Consider the following 17206-nt stretch of genomic DNA (forward strand, 5'->3'; position numbering starts at 1 on the left):
GTGAATATCAAAAGTTAATTTTCATGCTGGCTAATAAGTGTATTGGGGTATTCACATTTTTCTTCCTATTTCTTTTTCCTTACTACTTATTTTCCAACACATATTGACAGACTGTGAAAGTGTGATTATGGTTTATAAGCTGTAATTTGCACATGTGTATATATAGAACACTAATAAACTCAGATAAACATTTTTTGGGTTAGGATATGTGTTGTCTAATCTAGAAATGTCAACTCTTTTGAGATTTATCTGTTTGAGGCAGGATTTTGAAACAAACAATTAAATCAACACTGTTCAAAGTTTCTGCCTGTTTTTACCCAGAAACTTCACTCACGCATCTTAGATCTTTCATCCGGGGATTTACTCTCAGATGTGGAAGGAAGCCAGAGTCTGACGCACTCACGAACTGATGTTGAAATGCATGTGAGTTTCCCTGTCGCCTTCAGAACACTTGTTCAGGTGGTTATTTTCCTCCATCAAATATGATGTCACAAATGAACCATAAAGCTCATCCTTGAAGCATTGTCAGGTAGATAAAAATACTTTCCTTTCTTGTGTTCTCTGCAATTCAGCATCATATCCCCCAGCTGATAGAGTAAGTAGAAAATGTCACTCTCAGCAAAAATATTATAAATCTTGCCTTGTCCCCAAGATACCTTTTTTGGGTATTGATTATATCTCAAAGTCACAGAGAAATGGTCAAGGAGCTTTTTATTAAAGCCCATGTCCCATATTACTCATCTTACTTTTATGATATATTATGTATGAACTTTTAAAAATTCATGGGCTGTACTTTTTTTTCTTTAGCTAGGGTTAGCTTTGTGCTTATTTTGCAAAACTTTAACCAGCGTGGTTTTTTAACTCTCATTGACATTAAAAAAAAAAAAGATAGCTTGAAAAATACAAGAGTCAAATATATAATGAAAAATGTTAGTCTTAAAACAATGACTGATGGACATTTGTGGATAACTGGCCTTTTAGTTTACTGTATAAATTTATAAGTATAGGTAGGAGAGTCTATATCAAAAGTGAATATTCTCAAGTTAGATTGGAATTGCATGTCAGTGGAGTACTGTCATCTTTAAACATTCCTGAATACCCTAATGCCATCCAATATAAAAGATGGCCTTAAGATCAGGAATTTTTTAAGTTGCAAATTTTAATCCAAGAAATTCTTGCCTTCATTCTCTGTCTCTCTCCTTTTTTTTAAACTAAAATTGTGGACTTTGTATTGCATTTCACATAATAAGTATGTTAGAGCATATGAGTGCTTCAAGGTGGTAATCTAAAATACACTATGGGAAAAAAAACACTTTGAATAGTTCAAACAGTGTGCTTCGTCAATTCAGTCAACATAATTAGGGTAATGTTGCAATGGAGACCAACATACATCTTTAGGCAAACAAGAATTTTATTAATAATAACTATCTATTACTAGTCTTCTCAGGAGGATGCTTGGCAGTCTGTATATGTCCAGGAGTTCTGCTTATTTTCAAGGGCCTTACTTAGGGCTATAGCATAGTGGCTGGGACCTGGGCCTGACATCAGAACTTTGTGTTGACTGGGTGACCTTGGACAAGATTTTAAAGCGTCAGTTCAACAGTGCCTCAGGTTCCCCATCTGGAAAATGAGAAGAATGATATTTCTGTTCTATTTCTGAGAGTCGTCGTGAGGATTAAATGAGATAACATATGATGTGTACATAACACAGTACCTGCTGAGAATTTGGGGCCATAGTGAGATCTCTGCTGCTCTGGCTGTCTTCTATTCTAAAATATGTGGCCCCATGTCACAGCCACAGAAGAACATGGCAGAGATGGAGAATGAGAGCTGAGATAAGTACCTGCTAGTGTGCCTGTCCAGGTCACATCAGTGATCCCCAGAAACAAAGTACACCCACTTTGGACTTTCTCATCACAGATCATATATGATGGCATGTTAAAGGTAATACAGAGTCCCTTAGGGAGGCTGTAAAGTACAATTTTGTTGAAGAGCCAAGACACACACATACTAAAAAAAAAAACTTTTTAGTAGTAGTAGCAAAACCTAAAAGTTACTAAACTTTATTGTTACTAATAATCACTTAGTGTCATTAAGCATGAGGGCCTGCATGCTAAGTGGCTTCAGTCATGTCTGACTCTGTGCGACTCTATGGACTGTAGCCTGCCAGGCTCCTCTGTCAATGGGATTCTCCAGGCAAGAATACTGAGGTGGATTGCCATGTCCTCCTCCAGGAGATCTTCCCAGCCCAGGGATCGAACCCAAGTCTCATACATCTCCTGCACTGGTAGGCGGGTTCTTTACTACTAGCACCACCTGGGAAGCATACGGTTACTGATTGCCAGAGGCCCATCACTCTTCACATTGATCTTATATGATTGGAGCTTTCATTATCTCCGGTTAGAAAAAAGGAAACTAAAGTGTGGAAGAATTAAGTAATTTTCCCAAAATCAAAGAGTTAACCAGTGAGAGAGCCAGGATTTAAACCTGATAAATGACCTTATAAATGAGCAGATAATCCTGATGATAATCATGTGCTAATGAGGGAAGAAACCTCAGGAGAAAGGAGCTCACTTTCAGTCATGATGTCAGAGATTCTGAGTCCCTTCTTAAATTCCAACATCAATTGTCCAAGGTCAGGAAAGGTGGAAGAATTTCCCAGTAGAGAGGACTAGCCCTTTTGTCTTCTTGTCAAGGAATTACTCTGTAATCAGCCCACTATACACACCCTCTCTCCAGTACTCTGCTCCCAGGGAGGGCTCAGACCCCTGCCTTCATCCTGCTCAGCACAGCCCAGGTCAGGCTGAGATACACAGCTTGCTACCAGGTAATTCACATGAGAGGTTATCCTCTCTCAAAGCTCTTCCTAGGCTAGGGACTTTCTACTCAAAGCACAGGCCCTGGACAGCAGCCTCAAAACATTTGGGAATTTCTTACAATACTACATTTCAGACCCCTCCTCAGAATTGCTAAATCAAATCTATATTTAACAAGATCTGGGATGACTCATGTGAATATTAAAGTATGAAAAGCCTGGCTTAGGGACACTTTTCTATATAACTACCCCAGCCCTGCCTGCCTCCACATAACATTGATGGGCCTTCCCCACTTCCTCACAGTACCCTCTGTTACATCAGGGCATCTCAGGTTCAAGGTCAAGGGAGAGACAACAATGCTTTTCTCTCCTAGCACATCTTCTGTGTTCTAGTTTCCTGTCATCGTAATCCAGCATCTGTCAGAGGTGCACACAGGGTTGATAACAGGGAAGAGAAGCATATTTGTTCAAAAGAGGCCTGGGAATTGAGCTATAAGAATAGGTATAATTGTGATGGGTGAGGTGAAATGGTAAAGGTTGGAAAGACAGAGGGAAATCACATATAAGCTTCAGTACTGTTGAGAAAAGTAGAATGCAAACAGTGACTAACACCTGCGCAGTGTGTGAGAAAGGCCGCTGGAGAAGTTTAGATCTGATGGCCTCAAAAGACACAGACATAATATTTCCCTGAATGGTAGACACCACCATCAGAACAGAGGTGCATGCTCAGTCGCTTGCTCAGTTGTGTCTCACTCATTATGACCCCATGAGCTGTAGCCCACCAAGCTCCTCTGCCCATGGGATTCTCCAGGCAAGAATACTGGAGTGGGTTGCCATTGCCTCCTCCAGGGGATCTTCCCAACTCAGGGATTGAATCCGCATCTCCTCCATCTCCTACATTGGCAGGTGGATCCTTTACTGCTTGAGCCCTTGGGAAAGCCTCAGAAGAGAGGTCATCCAAAATAAAAACCACCACCCTACTGACTCAAGTAACAAAATATCAGAGAATGGGATGGAGAAGAAAGAAAGCACACAAGTAGAAGTGGATTGTGATGTGCCATTTCTGAAAGTCTGTTTCTGGCATGTTCCAGATGTGTGCAGTGGCTGAAACCTTCAGCCTGTGCTCCTGACACTGGGACCATGTGTGGAGGGCAGCTATAGAGACATAAACATGAGCTCCCTTTAACTAAATTGCATCTGGCAATAAATAAGTTCATAAATCAATAGATATTGCTGAAAGCTGGATTTTAAGACAACTTTCTCCTTTCAGTGATATTTAGAGCCAAATTTCAGGGGGAAAAATAGAGTAGTAAAATTCCATGGTGTTTTCAGACCACTTTAAGAGATTATTAGGCAGCCAAAATGAAGTATCAATAGCAAGGAAGATGCCTGATATTGAAAATCTAACATTATTAAGCATTATGGATATTGATTAGAGAGCAGGTTAAACGTGCCCTCTGTACTGATGCAGGGGTTTCCTATTGACCACAAAGGCTCCCAGAACAGCATCACCTTCCTTCCCCACACTGGTGTTTAGTCATCGTCAGTTGAAATTGCATTTGGAGAACAGTGATAAGTACTCAGGTACTAAAGGCTCCCATAAAGTGTCAATAAACTGCATGAGGAAGAGGCTTTGCCATTCTGCCAGTGACACGAAGACAGATGGTTCCCCCATCCATGAGTTTCTGAGACAAAGCTTTTCTAGATAGGGGACAGGAATGAGACTGTAATGGAGAGATTCCATTCTTGCGATCGGGATGCTAAATTAATTTAGCCCATCCAGTTAGTGGAGCTTCATCTGTTACATTAGGGCCCTGTAATGTGGCTGTCAAGATGTGCTGGGATGTTTATGGCTTTGCCACCTGTGCCTTGTGCAGACCCACTAGAATTTTAACTGCCTGGATCCTTCTTGCGGGGCCCAGATCTGTTTGATATGAAACTCTTTATCATTTGAACATCCAACTGATCTGATCTGAAAAGTCCTGGAATCTGCACAGCAGAGCTTCCTGACTCCTTCGTTTGATGTTTCACTACAGGACATAATTTCCTGGGCATTTGATCCCAGACTTACAGTGATGTTATCAGAGCCATACGGATCATAGGAGTGATCTGGTAGCACTGGCCCACCCTACACAGGAAGACATTAAGATCCACAGAAGTTAAATGTTTTCTTTGCTCTGTATCTCATATCTGGTGGCACGTATAGCCTGAGAACCAGGTTGCTAGACTTCCAGTCCAGGGCTCATGCCCATGAACTCTTAAGCCAAAGAAGTTGCTCTGTGTTCTTCCTTTTCTCACATTAGATTCATGACTTGATATTGATGTGATCCTTTAACCAGTGTGACTGGATAAAATGAGAAACTACTATGGTCATCAGTTCAGTTCAGTCGCTCAGTCGTGTGCAACTCTTTGCAACCCCGTGAATCGCAGTTCTGCCTAATGCTGATAGCAGCTCATAATAATTGAGCACCTGCTTCTAAGCTGGATCTTGTGCTGCATGCATCTCATCTAGAGCATCACTTGGTCCTTGCAGGGACCCTATACGGTAGGCAGCGTTATCACTTTTTGAAAAGGAGATGTAGCTCTAAGAGATTAAATAATTTCCCACACATGTTAGTCTGAGGCAGAGTCAAGAGTCAAACCCCTAGTCTGTCGACCCCGAAGTCTGTGTTTCTCACCACAGTACTATGTCCATGCCTCCCTCATTATGATGTTGAGTTGGTATTTCTTCTCCCCTAAGCAGAGTCCTAGCTCAGAGCTGTCCTGCTTTTTCAGGGCTGCCAGCTGAACACAAAAGCAGGAACCCCTGCTTTGAAATGCCCTGGCACGGGGATTGCCGTCTCTGGTCATCTCTGCCCTCGAAGCAGCTACAGCAGCAGTGAGCTGTCTCTTTCCAGCACCTGCAGCGAGTATTCCAGCGGCTCCTCCTACACGTGGCATGATGGAAAGAACCTCAGGAAAAGGGTAAGGCTCCTTCAGGGGCATTGCAGCATCAGAGGGAACCAGAAAAAAAGCCTCTTCTGGTAGGAAGGCGGAAGGTGGGAGGGAGGCCTAGAAGGAAACCCCCATTTGCTGAGCCCTTGTTCTTTTACACCTCGCAAAGCCATAGAGGGAGATGTTATCTTCCTCATTACACAGAAGAAGAGGTTGGCTCTAAAAGGTTAAGTTTCTTGCTAGAAGTCACACAGCCAGAGAGGAGTGGAATGATGACTTGATCTCAGATGATGAGGACATTATGGGAGGGAGTTTGGAAGAGAAAGACAGTTTGCTTCTGTGCTTTGGTGGAGCCCACCAAGTTCACAGATTTATATCAAGTTGGAGTGGGAGCCCTGGCCTAGTGGAACTGACCATGCTTCAGACCGACTGAGACATTTTCAATTAGTTTTATAGACATTCTCTATCGCTGTGATGCTCGGAGAGACTTGTCGATGTCCAGTGCAAATCAGGCTGAATGAGGCCAAGTCACCCCAGACTGAGCACCCTATGAAACCTCAAAGAGAAGGTTTTCTTCTGGAGAATAGGGAGAGAGGTGCATTCTCTCAGAATAAATGACCATGAGTTTTGGAAGTCTCATTAGCTTTGTGGAAATTTACTGCTCAAAAATAGCAATATAATATATTGACCTCCTCTATCCAATGCAATAGCCTCATAAAACTCTAATTGGCTATAAATTGAAGGAGGTACAGTAGAGAGAGAAAATGCTATGGTACATTTCAAGCACCATAGCTTCAGTGAAAGTCTCCACATAGATGCCAGGAGTTTCTTTACCAGATTGTTAAATAACTCCTGTGACTGGAATGACTCGCATCTGCTAAGTGGGCTCATATGACAGAGATTTCTTCATGATTTGAATAAACATCTTTGCACACCGGTATAAGTCAAGAATCTGGAATAGCTGTTTTCACAGTTTCCTTATATTAAAGAAAAACAAGATTGGGATTGACATACATACACTATTGGTATTATGCATAACATAGACAACTAATGATAACTCACTCTGTAGCACAGGGAATTCTATTCAATACTCTATAATGGCCTCTATGGGAAAAGAATCCAAAAAAGAGTGGATATATGTATAGTATAACATTCATGTTGATGCACACCTGAAAACTAGCAGAACATTGTAAGGCAGCTATACTCCAATAAAAACTAATTTAAAAGAAAAGTGAAGAGTGTGGAAGCCCTCAATCTGAATATTTGGAGGTCAGTTTTCTCTCATCTGTATAAATTTAGTTTGTAATGTCAGAAGTGTAAAAAACCTGGGAACGTCTATAACCGTCAGAAAATTCAGGTGAGGGAGGGCATTTGTCATACACAGAACAAGAAATGAGAAAAAGATTTCAAGCTTGAATTTAGAGTTTATTCTCCTGGACTTAGACTTACAATGCAAAGTGCAGAGCCTGGGGTGTTATCAAAACTGCTCTTTCTAAGATGTTCAGAATTCTGAATAATGACTGCTAGTTACCTGGCTTTTAGCAGACTGGGGAGATGGTCGGGAGGATGTTCCCTCTCTTTGTCTCTGAATATTGCTGGCTCTCAGGGCCCCTCGCTCAGCACTTTTCATTCACAGCTATTCCTCTCTCCCTCTCAGCCTTTCTTCTTCTTTTTTCTTTTTTTTTCTTTTGGCTAAAATTTTTCCAGTTAGAACAAACTTTGATCTTTTAGAGACATCAGTTCCCTGAAAAAGGAGGAATAAGGTTCTTAAGACACTTCTTACATACTCCGGTAGACATCATCTGGAAATTTAACAGTGTCCCAACTCGCAATGGTATTCACATGGAGTACCAGCATGCCTGTCACATTCCCCAGAGAAAAGTCTTAATTCTGAGGGAACCAGAAAACTGACCCAGTCCTATTAAAACACTTTCAATGGCATTATTTAAGAAACTTAAGTTCTTACCATGTACTAAGTACTCATTTAGTATTAACTGGCATAATAAATTCCTACAATATAAATTTGAACATGAATATTAGCTTCAGTTCAGTACAGTTCAGTCGCTCAGTCATGTCTGACTCTCTGCAACCCCATGAACTGCAGCACACTAAGCCTCCCTGTCCATCACCAACTCCTGGACTTCACTCAAACTCACGTCCATCAAGTTGGTGATGCCATCCAGCCATCTCATCCTCTGTCATCCCCTTCTCCTCCTGCCCCAAATCCCTCCCAGCATCAGTCTTTTCCAATGAGTCAACTCTTCGCATGAGGTGGCCAAAGTACTGGAGTTTCAGCTTTAGCATCATTCCTTCCAAAGAACACCCAGGGCTGATCTCTTTCAGAATGGACTGGTTGGATATCCTTGCAGTCCAAGGGACTCTCAAGAGTCTTCTCCAACACCACAGTTCAAAAGCATCAATTCTTCGGCACTCAGCTTACACAATAATAAATATATGACCATTGGCTCTTTGGTAGTTTATAAGTATTTTATTTTTAAGTATTTTATTTTTAGTATTGTTTTGTGTAGAAACAGAAAGGCAGAAATGAAACCTTCATGAAATGCACTAGCCTGCCCTTCATGGAGGAAAATGGCTCTAGTTACTGAGTAATTACCATGTGTCAGCTTTGTTAGCACTTCATAAGCACTAGCTCATTTAATGATCATGAAAACTTATTACTTCAGTTCAGTTCAGTTGCTCAGTCGTGTCCAACTCTTTGCGACCCCATGAATTGCAGCATGCCAGGCCTCCCTGTCTATCACCAACTCCCGGAGTTCATTCAAACTCATGACCATCGAGTCGGTGATGCCATCTAGCCATCTCATCCTCTGTCATCCCCTTCTCCTCCTGCCCCCAATCCCTCCCAGCATCAGAGTCTTTTCCAGTGAGTCAACTCTTCATGTAGGGTGGCCAAAGTATTGGAGTTTCAGCTTTAGCATCATTCCTTCCAAAGAACACCCAGGACTGATCCCCTTTAGGATGGACTGGTTGGATCTCCTTGCAGTCCAAGGGATTCTCAAGAGTCTTCTCCAACACCACAGTTCAAAAGCATCAATTGTTCAGCGCTCAGCTTTCTTCACAGTCCAACTCTCACATCCATACATGACCACAGGAAAAACCATAGCCTTGCCTAGATGGACCTTTGGCAAAGTAATGTCTCTGCTTTTGAATATGCTATCTAGGTTGGTCATAACTTTCCTTCCAAGGAGTAAGCATCTTTTAATTTCATGGCTGCAGAAACCATCTGCAGTGATTTTGGAGCCCCAAAAAATAAAGTCTGCCACAGTTTCTACTGTTTCCCCATCTATTTGCAATGAAGTGATAGGACCAGATGCCATGATCTTCTTTTTCTGAATGTTGAGCTTTAAACCAACTTCTTCACTCTCCTCTTTCACTTTCATCAAGAGGCTTTTTAGTTCCTCTTCACTTTCTGCCATAAGGGTGGTATCATCTGCATATCTGAGGTTATTGATATTTCTCCTGGCAGTCTTGATTCCAGCTTGTGCTTCCTCCATCCCAGCGTTTCTCATGGGAAGTTCCTTAAGTTAAATAAGCAGGGTGACAATATGCAGCCTTGACATACTCCTTTTCCTATTTGGAACCAGTCTGTTGTTCCATGTCCAGTTCTAACTGTTGCTTCCTGACCTGCATACAGATTTCTCAAGAGGCAGGTCAGGTGGTCTGATATTCCCATCTCTTTCAGAATTTTCCACAGTTGATTGTGATCCACACAGTCAAAGGCTTTGGCATAGTCAATAAAGCAGAAATAGATGTTTTTCTGGAACTCTCTTCCTTTTTCCATGATCCAGTTGAAGTGGGAAATTTGATCTCTGGTTCCTCTGCCTTTTCTAAAACCAGCTTGAACATCAGGAAGTTCACGGTTCACGTATTGCTGAAGCCTGGCTTGGAGAATTTTGAGCATTACTTTACTAGTGTGTGAGATGAGTGCAATTGTGCGGTAGTTTGAGCATTCTTTGGCATTGCCTTTTTTTGGGATTGGAATGAAAACTGACCTTTTCCAGTCCTGTGGCCACTGCTGAGTTTTCCAAATTTGCTGGCATATTGAGTGCAGCACTTTCACAGTATCATCTTTCAGGATTTGAAATAGCTCAACTGGAATTCCATCACCTCTACTAGCTTTGTTCATAGTGATGCTTTCTAAGGCCCACTAACTTACCACTTAGGTTTTCTTATTTCCCCTCTTTCACAGAGGAATAACCTGAGGTCCTGAGAAATTACACATCTATTTCAAGGTCTCATAGCCAGTAAGTAGAACTGAGCAGTTGGCTCCAGAACCTCAACTATTCTGCTAGATTTTGAATTAGTCTAAAACTTGGAAGAGTGCCAGGTGTTGGGATGGATTTTTCCCATAAGACCAAGAACGTCCTTTAATAAAACAGGAACAAAAAATAATGTGTGAAACAATTATCTATTCAAGAAATAGAAAAGAACTGTGGACATTAAACCCAGGCTCCTACCTTAGCAGCAGCATCATTCAGCCACTACCCTCCTTCCAGAGCAACTCTCTTCTGACTTTCCTGCAAAAAATGAGAAGCTCTACCCCACCACCTCCCCAGCAGGAGACTTGTGCTTCTCTTTCTCAGGTTTCAAGATTATCTCCAACTTTTCTCAAGTTATTAAGTACCATAACCTTCTGAGGAAAACAGATTGAAGAATGTGGCTAATCTCACAGGGTAGGGAGCCTGGGCCCTGGGAACTTCGCAGCTGCTGGCCCTGGGGATGAATCATACCGGAGCGTGGGCAGGCTGTGGGGCAGGAAGGAAGTGGGTGGGCTGACGCAGAGCACATCTTCTATGGCTTGAACAAATCTGCCCCTTTCAAGCTTTGATGGAGTACTTCTATCTGGCTTCTCTTCTTTATTGTGCATGTGACATCAGAATCATGGAAATTCTTAGAAACCCAAGCTGTGGCAGTCTATTCACTGGTCAGTCTACAATACCCACTAAAGGGATTTTTTTTCTGCTTTCCAAAGAAGTTTTTAATGGCACAGCAGAGGAGGAGAAGGAGTGGGGGAAGGAAAGCATCACCAAAATAGATCTCTCCACAGCAACTACTGACCCTGGAGAATTTTCCAAACAGAATATATAATTTGACTTAAAATTAAGTATACATATAACAAATAGAAAAAAAAAGACATGTTGATAATAAAGGTCAGTTTTATGAAAACAAAACAAAAAAAAGTCTTCAGTGTAAGCAAATGCAAGCAAATGCTCTTGGCTTAGTAAAAATCTGAAATTCCAAAGTAAGTTTGTGACATTGAGTTGATGTCTGCTTATGAGCATATGCGTGAGTGTTCAGGGTCCCAGGATAGCAGGGCAGCTAGTGGAGAGGCCAATGGGAGCTGTAACTCTTAGCCAAGATTGGTACTGAGAACATGTATCAGATTCATTCATAGACATTCTTCAGCATTAATTATACAGCCTTTTTAAAAAAAAGGCATTAGTTCTGAGCCTCCTAATTTCCCTGAGTGCTAGTTTGTGATTAAACTCTGCAACTTTCATTCAGAAGAGGGCTGTTGGAGTAACCTATGGTCTCTATTATGACTTTGACTAATACAGAGGGGAGAACAGAGGCTAAGTCTGACTCTAGCAGTATCACTTCAAGATTAATGTGCAGTCTTTAGAGCCAGACTGCCTGGTTCAGATCCCCATGCAGCCACTTCAGAACTGAGTCATAGAAAAGGCCCAGGAAACCAGAGTTGAAACTTCTGCACTAGCTCTTCCTTGACTGTATGATCTCCAAAGGACAGATCTTGCTGAATCTCAGTTTCCTTCCTCTGAAAATAGGATTGATATTGTCTGCTTCATGGTCTTGTTCTGAAAATTAAGTCAAAGCACTGGGTCAGTGGCCGGTACACAGCAGATGCTAGGTCAGCATGAGTTTCCTCCTCTGCCATTCTGTTTCTTGTTAGCAATATTTTGATAAATGTGAATGTCTGAGGAGAATGCCATGTTTTTTCTATGTCATTTCTTGATCACTTCTCCAGAACTAATACTGGTATTTGGAGAAATATGAAGAACAGGAAATTGACCTTTCAAAGTTAGTAGGTCAATCATTGCTATGGGTTCTAACGACAAATGGCCAACTGCTCTGTGTGTATAAATATTTCATAGATGTTCACTGCCTATCAAATAAAGTCTTGAAGCCGCATGACATTCTAACTTTCAGTTGTTAGAATGGAAGGGACTATAAGGCCTGGACCAACTCACTTTTCCTCTTACCCTCTTCACCTCCCATAAACGCTGCACAGTGAGCTAGATTATCTTCTGATTATTCCCTAAGTGTTCCTTAAGCATACTTTTCCAATTAAGGTATTTGCCATTCCATTTCTTCTGCCTGGAAATTATTTCCTCTAGTTAAAAAAAAAATATATATATATATATATATATTTTTTTAAATTTTTATTTATTTATTTATTTTTGGCTGTTCTGGGTCTTCATTGTGGTACACCAGCTTCTCACTGTGGTGGCTTCTCTTCTTGCAGAGCACAGGCACGAGGTGCAAGGGCTTCAGTAGTTGCAGCACACGGGCTCAGGAGTTGTGGTACACAGACTCAGGAGTTGTGGTACATGGGCTCAGGAATTGTGGTACATGGGCTCAGGAGTTGCGGTACACGGGCTTCAGTAGTTGCGGTAACGAGCTCAGGAGTTGTGGTACACGGGCTTCAGTAGTTGCAGCACATGGGCTCAGTAGTTGTGGTACACGGGCTTAGTTGCTCCACAGCATGTGGGATCTTCCCAAACTAGGGATCGAACCTGTGTCCCCTGCAATGGCAGGTGGATTGTTATCCACTGCACCACCAGGGAAGTCCTCTACTTTTAAACTAAGGCAAACCTATCCATCTTTCTAGGGCTAAGTTTGTTGTAAAAACAAAGGAAGGAAGGAAAGAAGGAAGGAGAAGAATAGAGAGAACTTCTCTTATGCTTTTTGTGGTTTCTCAAACACACATGTAGTCTCCCTCCTCTGAAACTCTAGAGTACCTACTAGTTTTCTATGTCTCATTTGCTCCCTTGACTTACAGCACTTGAGCCCAACTCCTCCTGGGTCACCTGCTCCTTGAAGGCAGGGTCCTTATCTCATACTTATCTATATCATGCACTCCTTAATTCAGGACCTGGCAAAGTAGAGTTTTGCTACATAATAAACTAGTTTGCATTAACTAATGAATAAATACATTTATATGTGAATATTTATCAACCACTAGGATGAACTAAGTTTAATGATGGCCTTTACCTTCTATAAACTGGTGATCCACAGGGCTCAATCATGTCTAATATCTCCTCTTTCTTTCCTAGCAGTCATCACAAAATTGGGACAAAAGGTTAAGTATTGACTCTTCGCTCCCGAGTGGCTTTGCTAGTCCTACAGATGAACTACCTCCAACTCGCATCAAGGAAAGCCACATTTTGGAAGGACTAAGAAAGCTCCAGAAGCGAAAAGTGTTACTTGAACCCCCATCAGTGATAACCAAATGGGGTTATAAAGATTGCATGAACTCCAATGAAGGAATCTATTCTCCAGGAATTAAAAGTAGCAGCCTGAAGGAATATCCACCCTGCAAACCCACAGACACAGGGAGCCCCTGCACGGATCCCCACAAGGCATTTGTTTATGACACGGATTCTCATGACGAGGCTGATGAGGACGCTTCCTCCTTAGCCTCGGTCCAAGTGGTTCCAAACCAGGGCTGCAGGCTGCACAGTTGTAAATTAACCCACAGTGTCTCTGACAGCCTCTTTGGCTGGGAGCTGAATGGCAAACACTGTTCAGAAGTCACTTCCTCGGTCTACTCCAGGGAGAGGCCTGAGAAGCTGACCGGTTGTGCCAGCAACTGTCCCTTGGAGCAGAAGCTGTGCCCAGGCATGCAGGGGCCTCGGGTACAGAGAGAGAAGGTCTCACCCAGCCAGGGCTGCCAGGCCCTCAGTCTCCAGCCCTCAGACACCGATGACCCGGAGACCCTGGATGAGCTGCACATCGAGAGCAGTGATGAGAAAAGCCCTTCAGATGTGTCTGCAACCGCGGACACTGACCAGTCCACGGAGAACCTGGATATCCTCACAGGATTTGAAAAATCTTCATGTGGGTCTCCCGAGGAGGAAGAAAACCAAGTACCCGTCCATTTAGAGAGCAGGCCAAAGACGTTTAGTTTCATTAAGCAACAGAGGGTTGTAAAACGGACTTCCTCAGAAGAATGTATTACTGTGATATTTGATGCAGAAGACGGCGAGCCCATTGAATTCAGCTCTCACCAGACTGGCCTTGTTACTGTTACCAGAAAGGAGATTTCCATCCATCAGGCCCCTGCTGGGCCCCAAATGGAACACACTGAACTTTCACCTCAGGGAATTGCTCATTTACAGCCAGGGGCTGCAGCTAGAGACTACCCTTTTTTAAAGAGGTCTGAAGAGGAAACTGAAAGAAACATTCCACGAGATGAGGTAGATGATCCTGCCATGACACCTGCTGTGTCTTTCCACCCCAGGACAGTGACGCAAAATACTCAAAGACTGGCCAAACCGACACATGTCACACCATGCCAGAGTCATTCTCGGTCATCTGTGGGCACAGGCGTCTGTCAGAAGAAAAGTCTGACAAAAATACCTACCAGGGGCAAGTCTTCACCTCAGAAATCGAGAGTAAGGGAGCCTGAAGCCTCCCTTATGATGCCCTCAGCTGGCTCAGTGACTCTTGAGAAATCACCAGCTCCAGGGAAACTCTCACAGTTCAAAAAGACTGAAGGTCCAGCTCCCCTTTTTGATTTGCAGCCAGATTCACACATTCCAAAACCCCCCACCCAGCTTCCTCATGGCTCCAAGATGTCCAGCAGAAGGGATTGGGTCCAGAGCTCCAAGAATCAGATGCTAGCATCACAGTTGCTGTCCAGGCCCCCCACTGAGCGGAGTGACGATGGGGAGCCCCCCACGAGGGATAAACACTGTGATCCAGGGCCAGAGGCCGGGGTGAAATCGCCCTCCCCACCATCCCCTCCAGGCAGGTCGGTCTCCCTACTCATCAGGCCCAGTTATGACTTTTTGCCACCACCTTCATCTGCCAAATCCGAAAGCAGGGTCTCCACCGAGACAGCAAGAATGGTATTGAAATCACCCCCTCTGAAAGGATCCTCTGCTCCTGTTATTTATTTTAACCAGACCCTGACAGATGTGCAGGGGAAGAAACCGTCTGTGGCCTTCAAAAAGCCCATCTTCACTCCCTCACCACCCTCCGCAGAAACAGCAATCCAGATGAGATGCCCTGCTCACAGCCCCTCCAGCTCATTTGCTGTGATGGTCCCGGAGCCCCCAAAAGTCTCTCCAAAGAGAAATGCCCCCAGAGCCCCACCTCACCAAACACTTGGGACCACACAGAACAACACAGGGTTACAGACTCCCAAGAACTATGCTTCCCCCCGTGAGCCACTGGAAATACCGTCCTCCAAAGGTGTATCTCCAGGGAGAAAAGAAAAGTTGAGTGGCAGTGTCTCTGCATCTTCCAAGCCTTCCTTCTTAGGGGTAAATGAGTCACCATCATCTCAGGTTAACAGTCCCTTATCATCAGCATCCTTCAAAAGCCATAACCCCCTTCATGGTTGTCAAAACCTTCATGAGAGAGGACTGAAAACTCGCCTCCCAGTTGGGCTCAAAGTTTTCATGAAGTCTCCCCAGTTGCTCAGGAAAAGTTCCACGGTGCCAGGGAAACAGGAAAAAGACAGTCTAAATGAAGCCTCGAAAACCTCCGTGGCTGTGAGCAAGGCTAAGCCAGGGGCCTCCAGAAATCCAGCCAGCCTTGAGACCACAGGAGGGGAAAGAAATACGTCTCCAGTGAGTTTACCAGCACAAGAGAGTTTGGCCAAAGGGCTTCCCCTGGAAAGAGCAATGCCAGAGTCACTGGAAAATAGCATGCCTGGGGCTGATAGAAAAGATGGAGTAGAAAACAGGTCTGTGAAAAGATCCCTGTCCTCCAGCAAACCACACCTGAAACCAGCTCTAGGCATGAACGGAGCCAAAGCCCGCAGCCAGAGTTTCAGTGCTCACTCAGGGGAAAAGCCCCCCACGCCCCCCACAGAAGGGCTGGGCAAAGTCCGGACTCAAATTATTACCAACACCGCTGAGAGAGGCAATTCCCTCACCCGGCAGAGCTCTTCTGCCGAAGGCTCTCCCAGCAAGAGTGCGTCTACCCCTGTGTCTGATGGTCTCCCCAGCACTGGGAAGCCCCTGGGACACCCTTCCCCCAGGCAGGGTTCCTTGGGGAGCACAGGCAGCTCCAGCAGCCAGCATGGGAGCCCAAGCAAGTTGCCTTTGAGGATCCCTCCAAAATCTGAGGAGCCCCTCACCCCAGCTGGAACAGAAGAGCAGCAGGCCTATGCCCAGGGAGAAGGCCCCAGGGTGACGGTACCTGAGGAACCAGGCAGCGACCACTGCAGGTGCCCACTCACCCCAACAGATAGCTCAGGAGGCCCACAGAGCCTGGGGAGGACGCCACATCCCAGCAGTTTCACAGCAAGCAGGACCTCCAAGCTAGAAACTTCCGGAAGGTATCCAGACACTTCTACAACTAGGGCTGGTGTCGTAAGCCCAGAAGCCCCGCTCTCACCCACAATTGAAGAAAAGGTCATGTTGTGCATTCAGGAAAATGTGGAAAAGGGCCAAGTGCAAACAAAGTCCACCTCTGTGGAAGCAAAACCGAAGCCGGGGCCTTCTTTTGCCAGCTGGTTCGGTTTTCGGAGGAGCAGACTCCCGGCTCTCAGTAGCAGGAAGATGGATGTCTCCAAAACCAAAGCAGAAAAGAAAGATGCAAAAGGTTTAGGGTTTGGAAACAAACAGCTGAAATCAGAGAGAAAGAAAGAGAAAAAGAAGCCTGAGCTACAGTGTGAGATGGAAAATGAACTTCACAGGGATATCGAGTTGGCAGATGGTCCAGACAGTGGTTTGCAAAACAGAAATAACCCGAAAACACCGCCAGACATTTATGATCAAGTGAAGTTTGAATCAAGAAATAGACCCAGCCCTGTTCCATGTTCAGCGAAAGATACCTTTATGACAGAGCTTCTGAACAGGTAGTGTATTGGCAAAGAGAGTGAGAGGGTGGCCGTGTGTAGAGCAGTGCAGGACCCCACCCCACCCCCTAACCAGGAGAGCTTTTTGTCTCCTGCATATTGAATACCAGTCAAGCATGTTTTTCAGACAAGCAGGAATGCATCATAGCAATCTTTTATACATTAGCCAGAATTTAAACAATGGAATAAAAGTTAGCAATAAAATGATAATTTAGTCCATGTTACTCTGTTAACCAAACCAATGGTCTTTGAAATTAAAGAATGGTAAATTTTATCAAGGTTGATAGAAATTCAACCTACACTAGAAATCATGAGTGGATCCACATGGCATGAAATGGAAGAAAATTACACATACATTTTAAAGGATGCTGATCTCACTTATT

At 43.8% G+C, this 17206-nt stretch overlaps 1 protein-coding gene across 5 annotated transcripts in view; it reads left to right on the top strand.

Moving 5' to 3' along the window:
• The window catches only part of NCKAP5 (NCK associated protein 5), a 1114793-nt gene that overhangs the window by 955076 nt on the left and 142511 nt on the right, over positions 1-17206 (top strand). For 3 of the 5 annotated variants that reach the window (XM_061439579.1, XM_061439562.1, XM_061439584.1), the window contains 3 exons: positions 322-423; positions 5591-5779; positions 13066-16823. In XM_061439579.1, coding sequence (XP_061295563.1) covers positions 322-423; positions 5591-5779; positions 13066-16823 — 4049 coding nt within the window. The remainder of the gene's footprint in view (positions 1-321; positions 424-5590; positions 5780-13065; positions 16824-17206) is intronic. The other 2 variants (XM_061439566.1, XM_061439574.1) reach the window with 2 other exon arrangements.

The sequence above is a fragment of the Bos javanicus genome, chromosome 2, assembly GCF_032452875.1.
Source record: "Bos javanicus breed banteng chromosome 2, ARS-OSU_banteng_1.0, whole genome shotgun sequence".
NCBI lineage: Eukaryota > Metazoa > Chordata > Mammalia > Artiodactyla > Bovidae > Bos > Bos javanicus.